The sequence below is a fragment of the Anopheles coluzzii genome, chromosome 3 (genome assembly GCF_943734685.1).
Source record: "Anopheles coluzzii chromosome 3, AcolN3, whole genome shotgun sequence".
NCBI classification, from domain to species: Eukaryota; Metazoa; Arthropoda; class Insecta; order Diptera; family Culicidae; genus Anopheles; species Anopheles coluzzii.
The window spans coordinates 9,889,202-9,901,409 of NC_064671.1; the positions used below are offsets into that span (position 1 = coordinate 9,889,202).

General features: G+C 46.0%; 1 protein-coding gene across 4 annotated transcripts in view; it reads right to left on the reverse strand.

Moving 5' to 3' along the window:
- LOC120955273 (uncharacterized) overlaps positions 1-12,208 on the reverse strand; it is a 216,493-nt gene that overhangs the window by 82,705 nt on the left and 121,580 nt on the right. For all 4 annotated transcript variants that reach the window (XM_049608321.1, XM_049608322.1, XM_049608323.1 and 1 more), the window contains exons 9-10: positions 6,324-6,538; positions 4,602-6,094 (exon numbers count right to left, since the gene is read on the reverse strand). In XM_049608321.1, the coding sequence (XP_049464278.1) occupies positions 4,602-6,094; positions 6,324-6,538 (1,708 nt within the window). The remainder of the gene's footprint in view (positions 1-4,601; positions 6,095-6,323; positions 6,539-12,208) is intronic.

The following is a 12,208-nucleotide window of genomic DNA, read 5'->3' on the forward strand; positions in this document are numbered from 1 at the left end:
CGGAACCATTCGCATTCAGACACGTACGGCCACTTTCGGGCAACGACACGGCAAACAAGGACCACTTGAGAAGAGCGTGGACGAGATTTGACGGTGGGACGGTCCGACCGCAGATGAAAAGCGGATAAACGCGAGCTGCTTTTCCCGCTCCCGTGTACGCGAACGTGAAGTTCCACAAATGCACCTGTCAAATAGATAAAACCATCCAAGTATACTGCTGCCGAGTGGGTGAAAGAGAAAAGAAGATGGAGAGAGAGAGAGAGAGTTCACCTAAGCCGCACCAAGGGGATGGGGCAGGGCACACAAAATATTTCAAATCAGTTTGACAAAAACAACTGTTTGCCGTAAATTTGTTTACTATTTCGTTTCGACGTTTTTGGGACCGTTTCTTGCTCGCTCGCGCTCTCTCTCGCACACGCTCCCTTAAAAAAAAACCCTCTCGCTTTTTGTCCCACCCCAGCAATGGCAATCCTTTCGAATTTTCCATAGTTTTTCGCTTCGAAGTGTACCATAAATTTTCACCACAGCGATAATTCGGATTTATGGGTTCCGTTTTACTGTGTGTTCCTTTTTTTTACTGCCGCTGCTTCTGTCTCGTGCTCTTCGAGGCGATCGGATGGGAAACACCCGCACCCAGACGAACTTATTGTGTTGAACAGCAACAACAACAACAGCAAACAGCCTAAGTACTTGCGGTGCAATGGAAAATGCATTGCCTTCCGAAAAATGGTTGCCCCCTTTTTCCGTGTTTCACACACACAGGCGGTACACACAGGCAACACTATCGGGTTTCTGTTCCGGTGTGCGTCCGTCTGGTAGAAAACTTCCCCCTTTATGGCAGCACCAATCGATCGCGGCTGCTGTGCTGTGGAACCCCTTCCTGGACTTTGAAAACATTTATTGCCCTTGCACCGGGGACCCGTGTGTGTGTGTGTGTGTGTGTGTGTGTGTGTGTGTGTGTGTGTGTGTGTGTGTGTGTGTGTGTGTGTGTGTGTGTGTGTTTGGACAAAAGTTGTAAAACAAATGTTTCCATCGCGCGATATTGATTACCGGTTAATTTCGGATGCGTTACAAATTTCGGAAAGCGAAGGTGAAAAGTGTCATGTTTTTGGGGGGCTTGTATTTAGAGTTAATTGGTAACTGACACCTCTCGGGAGATGTGCGAGGAGGGTTTGTTGCCCTGGGTAAAGGTTAATGATACGATACTCAAATGTGCGATGCAGGCTTAGAGTAAGGCAAGGATGATTAGAATGGGAGCAGGGAACTCTTACAAAAGAATTGGGATTTATTTGCTTTACAAAACCTTGACAAAACCATGACATGAGCATTTGTAATGTGAGACTTCTTCAAGGTTTTTTCCTCTATTATACAGTCAGTATGACATGGCCATTTCTTGTAAAATAAAGAGGGGTTTTATAGCAAACATTTAAACTAATACTTCAAAGCATGTGACCGCTAAACCCGTTTAATACTTATTTTGCTTACTTTTTTGTGAAAAACTCCTAAATGTATGCAATACTCATATCAATACGTGGTTTTTATATTATCAAGCCAAAATTTCGGCAAATTAAATTGAATTGACATGTTATAGTTAAAACATTTAATAAAACTTTAAAACTTTAAATCCAACTAATGATGATTCCATAAATATCATCCATGATGCAAACAAAGATAATTTTCCACAAACTATGTATGAAGATAATTTATGTCTCTCATTATCCTCAACTGATCAACCCCAACGACTCGCAATCCTTACAAAACCCCGTTTCGAATCGCAAAGGCGCCACCGATCGGGCACACACACATGGCGCGAAGATCCAGCGCCACAGCACACATTTGTGGATGGCTTAATTCGCGCCACGAGACATAATTAATTTTTAAAAGCAATTCGTCGCACACGACGCCACAAACGCGGATACGAACCATATGGTGTTTGCGCGGCGGGGCCAAGCCCAGACAGCATCCACTAAAGTCAATAAACATACCGGCAAACAAGGTTCAAGCAGAGGATGAGGATCAACAAGAGAAAACAACTACCCGAGAACAGATACAAATAAGCCGAAATGTCTCACTCTTTGTGTGTGCGTGCGTGTGCATGCGTGCGTTGCACGATATCGTAAATCATTCTTGCGGAACTTTGTCACCGACCTTTTGACCGAAACCTATTCGACCCCTCCGTCCGTCCGTGTTCGGAAAAACAAACTCATCTTGAAGGGCTCATAAAGTATACAATTAACAGCATTCATCATATTTGCCCGGGTGTGAAGCATTCGAGCGCCCACAGTTTCTTCAATTTCGCGGAACGTTGAACATGGAAAATGTATTAACTGACAGGATGCGGCAGACAGCATCGACCCGGGACAGCCACAGTTTTACGCCACGGTTTGTGCTGTGTGTTTTTAAAATGTATATTCATATTTTTATAACGATGCAATCTGCACTTACTTTACATCGCAACGAACGCTGTTTTGTTACATCTCAATAAAAAGGTACACATGGTGAGATGTACACCACAAAAAAAGCGTTCATAAATTGGGTAATGTGTCACATCACAATAAAGAATGCTGCCGCAGTGACATAACTCATGAACGGCGCACCGGAATGCCGGGAGGAAATTTTTGAAAAAGGATTTCCCAACCCGCGGCCATAAACCGAACCGACAAAAGGATGGTAAAAAAATGCCCAAAAATATCCTTCTTTCCACTGGAGAATGTGAAAATTGCGATGCTTTATCAGATCAGCGTGTGGCGGGATGCTTGCGTGGCGCTGCTTTTCCATTTCTCGGTCCCCAGCCTCGGTGCGTGTTCATTATACTGGCCAACAGCGCAAAACAGCGCAGAAGAAAAGTGCTCGCACATAAATTTAGCCGGCAAGCAGTTTGTTTTGACGTTCGTGAAACAATTTTTATGACCAAACAACGTCGGCTTCGACGAAGGGATGAGAGAAACAGAGTTGGAGATGAAATGCAATGGGTGACCGCGAAAATGATCGTAACCGTCGCTGACGCCATTTGTCAAACGGATTCCGTGACCATCGCAGGCGACGCGTTCTGGAAAAGTCTCTTGAACAAATATGCGTATGGGTTCTATGAAAATTCTCACAAATAACAGTTCAGACCTGTTTCAGACCTGAACGAATGGACCTCAAGATCTCCATTACTATCCCTTAAAAACTTATCTAACTTTCTGTATCACTTAAATCTTGCCGGAAGAATTGTCATTTTCGATGCTTGTTGAAGTCATGATTCCTTATCCCTTGTTGTTTGTACTGCAACAACCCCATTTATCAGTCTTTCACCCCATCCCAATGGCCCGATCAATGCTTGCAACTGTTCCTACTTCTCATCAAAAACCACCCATTGTCTAGCGCAATGACATGTTTGTACAATCACTGCCAACCTCTAAGCACCTCGTTGGTGATCTGTAAGTGTTGACGGTCGATGACAAAACATCACCCACCGGCGCGACGTCTCCGTGAAATATGTGATGGGACGGTAAATTTATGACACGCGGGCACCGAGCACCGACTGACGGACTCCTACCAGCTTCACTTTCACCTGCTTCCGAGCGTGTAACGAAACTTTAAACTGAGTTGATTTCCAGCCGCCGTAGCAAACACACACCCAACGGAGTAACTAATTGAATTGAACAGTTCGTAAATTTATTGTGCTATTTGTGGGTATTTACTGGGGAAGAAGGGGAGCTGGAGTCTTGCGGCTGACACTAATGTAACCTTTTTCCGAAATTAGAACCTCGTTAGAATGCGACTTCCAGCAGCACGAAACAGAAAATAGTGCGAGATGGTGCTTGGTACAACACACACTCCGAAATGGCCGGAAAACGTCATCTTCAGCGCCCTTCCCTCCTGCGGTGCACCAAAAGATCGGAACGATCGAAAGGTTGTAGTGTCACCGCATTATGAGCAAACATTAGCGTTATTTATTTGGACGGCTTAAGTAGCGGTGGTGACGCTTTGTTTTCGCTCGCTGTCGTGGAAGGGAAGCGGCATACACGCAAGAATGTTCAAACAAATTCGGTTGGGTGACTTTCTCCGGCAAACCAAACATGGCATTACAAGACTGGAGGGCGCTGCGGTTTTTTCCCCCCGAAACTAATCGGATTGAATTATGTTTCTTTCCCCTTGGTCTTGGAGGAGAGATGTGGAGATGTTTTCGGGTGATTTTACCCAAAATCAGAGATCGGTTGAGTTGTTGAAGTAGACGGTAGTCGGCACACGGTGGCACATTAACGCCTTCCGTGCTGTCAGATTTGCCCGCCAACGCGCAGAAAGCGAAGATGCCTGAGCTGATTTACGACACACAGGAACGAATCTCTCTTCGTCAAGGTGGATTTCGAAGGAGTGGAGATTGTTTGTAGTGTTGAAGGTGGTAGTAGGACCCACTTTTTAAAACATTTTCTTTGAATGTGCATGTTGTGTTCTTTTTTTTCGGAAGTTATAACATCCAAAAACATGAATCATATCATCAAAAATGCGCTCTATAGCGACTAAACCCTGTCAAAAACAACTCCGAATACGAACTTCAAAAAGTGACAATTTGTTACAATGATAGATCCAATACTTGAGTAGCGTTTACCACTTACCTTTCGATGTACGCTGCCGTTGCGATTGCTTTGGCTGTTTCCAGTGCTATATTGACGCGCTCAGTCCTTGACGATGCGCTCCGTGTCGGTGCCTGCAGCCGACTACCAGCCGGCAATGGAGGACGTTCCTGGATGGGCGAAAGTACACCCGGCCACCCGGCCGTACCATTCGACGCCAGCTTAAACTGTATCGATTTTTGCAGCTGCTGCAGATTAACCTGATGGACTGCGGACGCGGCTGCCGTGGATGAACTGCCATCGGTTGGTTCGATCCCGCCCGAGGGATGCGACTTTGGCCGTGGATGAAGCGGCGGTGGTCCAAGCTGTGGAGCGACCGGGCGTACGTACTGCTCCAACGAGGACGCTACCGAGGATGCGGCGGACGTTACCGGTGGAGTCGTCCCGCTGAGGGAAGATCTTCGCGAGTCAATCTTTTCGTAGATATGATAATTGCTACGTACGGACTCGTACAAATTATGCTCCTCCTGTTCGGTGTTGCGCTGGGCGGTCGTATCGTACGGTTGGGCCGGTGAGCCTTCCTTTCCCAGGAAGGCTTTCGCCGTGGCACGCAACCGAGTGTCACTCTTCGTTAGCGTTCGACTCCCTTCCGGGGTGGAGTTGTGTTTGATGGGCGGTGTGTTGCTGCTGGTGGTGGTTCCCTTCGCGGACGAGCTTGTTAGCATTGTGACGGACGGCAGCCCTTGGTTCGTGCCTGCCACCTCAAAGGTAGTCTGGCTCAACAAGTGTTTTTCGTAGATGTCATTCAGCTGCTTCGGTGTTAGCTTTCCGGCAGGAGCAGCCGGTACTTGCACCGTGGTAGTGAAGCCTCGAGTTCCGACTGATGACTGGGCGCCGAAGCGTCGACAGCCATCTCCTGTTCCTGCTGACGCCATGCCCGCCGAGCTTGAGGACTTTTGATTTACGCCCTGTCTAATGCCACCCGACGACGACGACGACGACGGCTGTAGATAATCAGTCTTTTGTGATACCGGCCGGTGCTGGTGCATCTGCTGCGCTCCATAATTTGCCCCGGCGACCGATGCCACCGCAGGTGACGACGTATAAGCGTACGGATTCGGAATCTGCACCGGCAGCGGGAGCGTCGGTTGATTAAATATTCTGCCATTGTTTTCACCGCCGCTGACACAGGAGCCCGTCGTTGGTGCGGGCGGATTACGCCCGGATGACACCGAGCACCCGATAGCGGGGTCCGAGTACGGCAGTGCTACTTTCCCATTCGATCGGCCTACCGGACCGCTCGAGCCGGGCGCTTCCGGTCGCTGTGGCATCGGCACGGCCTTGCTCGGGCCATACTTGGCGTGTCGCTTCGGGTGTGGGTAAGCGGCCTGGCCCGGCTGCTGACTGTCTGCACCCGACTGCAGACAACCAAAGACAACGACCGTCGACGAAGCGTCCGTACCGACCTGGGCTGCACCGGCCGTCCGTTTGATCGCCGCCACGTTGCTTATCTGCCGGGGACGATGCACCGAGGCCTGGGAAAGAATTTTGTTTAATTAAAAACTAGTTTGCCTGTGTGCAAGTGTGTGTGTGTCATTCTATGCTTTCCAGTGTCAAATGACGCCACCCAACCGTCCCTGCAAGAATCTGAATCCGCATCGTGAAAGCCGATGAAAGAACGCGCCACCGGCTTTCTTTGTGCTCGTCGAGTGACATTATTTGATGCGTCGAACAATAAAGCCTGACAAATATGCATATACTCACAAAGCTGGCCGCGTAGTGTGGGACGCCCTGCTGGACGGGTATGCTGCTGGTACGGTCCGCCCGTCCGCCCCCTGCTCGATCCGGCTGCGATGGGCTGCAATCAAAAGAACGGTGCATGTTGTTTGGTGAATCGAAACGGTTGTGCGCTGCTGAAGCGTTGCTACGCGATACGCCCCTGGATGGCAGTGTGATGCGGGTCGCATGCGGATTGCCGCCTTTAAGGGGCGATGGGTTTGAAAGGACAGGGTTAGTTGAAAGGTTAGGAGAATTCGTTGTTGGGAACTGTTTATTGGTGTAATTTAAGGAAAGGGAAAGTGTAACGTTAAGGAAAGATAGCTTGTAATTTATAGAATTGTTAACCCATTTTTATAAAATTAATTGATTTCTGTCTAATGAAAGGAAAAACATCAAAAGGAGTCTTAGAAAATTTAACCTTTAAGTTGGCAACCGGATACCCGGGTATTTTTTTCAACTTAAAACTTCAATAACTTTGAATTCATTGCTTTTATTGACCTAAAATTTTTCGTAGCCTCCCAACTTTAAATTTCTGATTTTTTGGTGCATAAATTGTAATTTTAAACAGTCTTTAAGTATTTTATTTTGATTTTTTTTTAACTTTACCACGTAAGTTGGCAACCAGCATACCCGGGTATTCCATACATTTTGTATGGATAATGACGTTTCTCTTCTTCCTCTTTTCGTATTGTGCTTATTTTCGAGTCAAATTCAAGCGATTCCAAATTTCAATATGACCGTTATTTTTATATTAAAATGAAAAAAAACTTAATGAATAAATGAAATAGAAGAGAATATATGGTCGGCATTACTTGCTTACAGCATTAAAATGTAGAAAGCATTGTTTACCTATGAAAATCGTTAATTTTTTGCATCAAAACGTTTGGAATACCCGGGTATGCCGGTTGCCAACTTACGTGTGTAAATCTGGTTGCCATCTCTACGGTTAACTAGTTTTCGTTCGTTATTAAATATTATTGATTATTATTTTTATATTCGTTTATTAAATCCGTTTGTCAAAAGGAACAAATACTCACTCTTTATAATCGGTAATGGTTGCTGCTTTGAAGGACGATTTGCGTCTGGTGCTTCCAGTTGTTGACAGTTTAGAGACATTCTTGCGATCCATTTCATTGAGAATAACAATTTTTGAGAGAATCTGAAAGATTAAAATGATTTATTAATTTTATTTCGAAATTTCATTGTACTTTCTTTCATGAATAATAAAGATAAATTTTAGCCACGAATTTGTAATGAATTTCTCAGACATCTTATACATCTGATGTTATCCAGAACATGACCTATCATACGCGTCACTCGCCAGCTTGGAATTGCCTCACATCGAAACCCTTCTCATTGTCACGCCATTGTGAGATAAATAGCAATGAAATATTTCACCGTTTTGCTACCCCCAAAACACCAACGCCAGCGATAAACCAAGATCGCTCGATCACCCGACCCATTCGAGTGGTTTTACAATTAGACTGCTTACCCTTACCAAATCATTCTCATACCCCAGATAGCCTCAGACACCAGCGACGGCAGCACACAACAAAGACACCACAGCCAACGACCTATTTAATAGTTCAATATGATCGCCACTTGAACGAAAAGAACGAAAAACCCCTCCGGACGAAACAACAGCGCATCTTTTTCTGATTTATGGTGTAACGAAAACGCGCTGCAGCGTGCATTAGGCAAACGTTGGAAAACTCATGAATCACTGCACTAACAATGTGCCGAAGAAAAAGAAGAGCGAGTAAGAGAGGGAAATGGTTTTCCTTCGTGCAGTGGTGTGAACGATCGTGAGCATCTCAAATTTCATCCACCCGCGTATGCTCCCGGAAACTCGTCACGAACCGTGACCGCGGCGGCTGCGGCCTCGGCGGAGAAACCTCTTGACCCCATTCTCAGTGAGGCGGTGCATGAGATGAAGCGAATGAAAAGAAGAAGAAAAAAACTGGAAAACAGGCACCCCAACGCTGACCTCTGGGCCCAAGAAATCAATCATCAATTTCGCCCTACCAGCGTTGGACACGGAACGAATTCAAAAGAACTTTTCCCCAGCTCCACCCCAGCTACGGTCAATTGAAAAGGCTGGGTTCGCTTTGAAAATATCATCACACCATTTGCGATCGGATCTGTGTATTCACTTTCATTACAAGCCGTCTTTGCTTTGGGCGCGTAGCGATCGTATAACGGCTCTACCGACTCGTCTGTGGGGTGGGGTTTTCCTCAAGCGACGACAACGATCTTGACAAGTGTTAAAGATTGAAACGCCTAGCGTGTCTAATGCACTGCCTAATGCATCTGCGGGACTGACACAGACGGTGACAGAAGGTGCCATATGTTTCACCCTTAATGTTGTGGGGCCTGTTGTTGTGAGTCCGCAACGCACGACGACGCGGACTCAGGCGTTGACAGCGACGCTGGCGTCTAGCGTCGTGACGGATACGGCGAGTGACAGGGACCTTCAGATGGCTGACGATAACACTGTCGACACTGTCTCACCACAACTTCCTTTCCGTTGGGAAAGGACTGTTGGTGAGTTTATGCCGCATTAGGAGTGTTCTTCATTATCACAAGCGTGCACACATGCAACCTGTTATTCCACTCGTTTTGGGAAAGAAAAGCACCTCAACCTCAACCACCACAATCGATTGCCCAAGAATACAGTGGACAACCACCACAAATATGGGTAGCACATTTCACATTTTCAACGGTTGGGATGACCTCCAAAAAAACTAAAACAAATTGAAACAAAATCTCATTTCGCAGTCGATCTCCTCCGTGACAGACACGCCAGACACGCTGTATTGACAGTCTGGGAGGCGTTCCTCGAAAACCCCGAGTGTTGCCTGTCCTACGATGCCTAGCTGCCTGACCGCAGCCCTCGGCTCCGAAAACCTCGACTTGACCTCCATTCCGCTTGCTGGCACTGGCCGGTGTCGTAAGGTTGCCTGTGCTCGATATTATTGCAAAAGATGTAGCCCTCAACTTGTTGGCTACAGTCCAAAATATTGTGAAAAAAAACGCCCGAATGATTGTGGATGAATTAATTTTCGAGAGAGGTCCTCTCACCACGCGTGCTCCGGGGCTCATGATGTCTTATTAAACATTTGAATGATCCGAACGATCGGGAGGGTTGGGTAAATAATGCTTGAAGGCATCGTTAACGTAGCGGTTGACAAACGAGCATGAGTAAACGATTCGCACATTGGACTGACATTAATAAGCGGTATCGTGATGTTAACCGTTCATAACATCGATTGGATGGAAATGGGGATGTTTTTTCTTATGTTTTGAGGTGCTACTGCTCTTTGGAACTTCTCGTGTGTGCGTGTGTGTGTATAACAAGAACCCCTCGAACCCCGAAAGACTCGAACCGCACCCACGGTTGGTAAATAAACATTCCAGAAAATGGCAGCACAGAACCTTCCGAACATCAAACGCATCAATCCAGGACTGGCTGGGAGGTGTTCCAGCACGACCGACGGAGCCTACCGGCCACCGGGGTTTCCTGTGTTCCTGTGTGATGCGAGTAAACAAATCAATCACCCACAGCTCACACCGAAGCTCGACTCTTCCGGGAGCTCCTGCGAGCGGAGCTTCATCTTCTACCGGCGGTTTCATCTTCTGCCCATATTCGGAGAATTATTGCATTTATTTAATCATGCGCTCGGGGGTCCCGGTCGGGCGTGAACATCATCCCCCTTTGGCTGGACATACAGGGAGGAGCCGGCCGGTCGGGTCGTGTCGATGATGGAACAGTTCGACTGGAAGGTTTTTTTCCCTTCTGTTGCTGTCTGTGTGTGTATATTACGTTTTCTCATGCAGAAGCAATGGTAGCAGATCGTTTGAAAACGGGGAGCAAGCATTTGTTTAATTTTGTCTGCCACAGTTACGCTGTCTTGTCTGTGATGGAAAGGGAGACTGTAGAAATACCAAAAAGAAAGGCTGAACTGATGCTGATGGACGTGTGCTTTCGATTGGCACTGGTAAAAGAGGTTGAAACTGGTGACCCAATACGCGTAAATATAGTTGGAATGTGATACATGAAAATTCAGAATTGGTTTTACTTTAGACAAAACATACAAAAAGTAATATCTTAAAGGCTTTGGGTATTTCAGTATCTATAATTAAGGCATAAAAAACGATTGATCCTGAGGTATAAATTTCCATTTATTTATCTTTGGGTGGTGTTGGGACATCTTAAAATGATTTTGTGTTATGTTTGAAATTTATATTCTTCGTCTTCTCCTTCTTATTCTTCTTCTACTTTGTCTGAAATAAGTCTTTCTCTGTTTTTCCTTTCTTCTTTTTCTTCTCCTTCTTCTTCTTCTTCTTCTTCTTCTTCTTTTTCTTCTTCTTCTTCTTCTTCTTCTTCTTCTTCTTCTTCTTCTTCTTCTTCTTCTTCTTCTTCTTCTTCTTCTTCTTCTTATATTAGTCTTTCTCTCTTTTTTCCTTCATTTATTCTTCTTCTTCTTCTTCTTCATAAGCTTCTTTTTCTTGTTCTTCGTAAGCATGTTCTTCTTCTTATTCATGTTATTTTTCTTCTTGTTCGTGATATTATTCTTCTTAAAGTTAAAACTTTAAATTTAATTAAAACAACTCACTGTAAGGTATGAAGCAAAACAGATTTAAAGAATCAACAAATATGATCGATTAAAAGCAAAAAATAATGAAGAAACGCTCCTTTTCCCCTAATCTTAGGTCAATCAATGTTAGATATTACACATAACATCAACAAAAAGCCATTAATATGTCACTATTGATTTGACAAACGTAGCCTCGTTATCACTGACCCACCAGTCGACTCCAATCGCTACCGCTGAAAACCAGCTTGTCAACGTTTGTTCACCTATTAGAGGGCAACGACGATCGAACCATTGGTCAGCCTCATTTCACATCCACATCTCCCCCAGAAACGAATCCCGCCTAATCACTACAATGTTGCTCGCATCGAGAACGATTTTAATGATCACCGGTGTCCTTTTACGGCGCGGCAACATCGGCACAGGTTACATCACCGTTCACAACCGTTCGCAAATAGAGAAACATCCCCACGGGGTATCTGTCCCAAAAGAAGCGCTTCGATGCGTTTGGCATCGCGAGGGCACCCTTTCGGTTGCGATCCGGCGAAGGACGAATCTACCAAGCATGGGACAGAATGGGAGAAGGGCAACTCACTAGGGCAATATAAATTATGAACACGCGGGTTGACTCAGGGGCATTAGAGTCCATTCCTGGCTTGTGGCCTGCGCGGGGTCAAAGTGGTCGCGCGATCGATTCCCAAACTGTTTTTGAGCGGCCGATTTGGAGTTGGAAGGTGGAAAGCAGCAATGCTATTCAGGCGCGAATGCAGCGCCGAGTGCATGCATGCAAATGACGAACTAGCGGTGCCAGCCGGTTCGAGGCGTGGAATGACGCATTTGGATTCCGTGCCGGGTTTGGGAATTTCGTTCACCTGGACCTGGGTCGACTGCGGAATGGAAAGGTACGAAGTGCAACACTTTTTTCGTGTTGTGCCGTTGTGGCTACGACCGAGCCGCGTGTTTGGCTGTTTACGGATGGTGGCCCAATTTAGGCAGACAGTGATTTACATCTCACTTCGGTGATGCGGATTCGGGCGTTTTCGCGTCTGATCGCGGGGTAAAGGGCGCATTGGGTTGGATGGGCAGGATCGGAACGTTGGGAGCAAGCATTTGAGTGTTCATTTTTTTGGTTCCATGAAAATGCACAGACCACAGCGCACAATGGGCGAGCAGGAGGTTAAGAATCATGTTTCTTTGTGACCTATTTGAATAATAGTAATTTTGTGAACATTAAAATGTTCTTGAATGTGATTTAAAACATTGAGGTACGTGGAA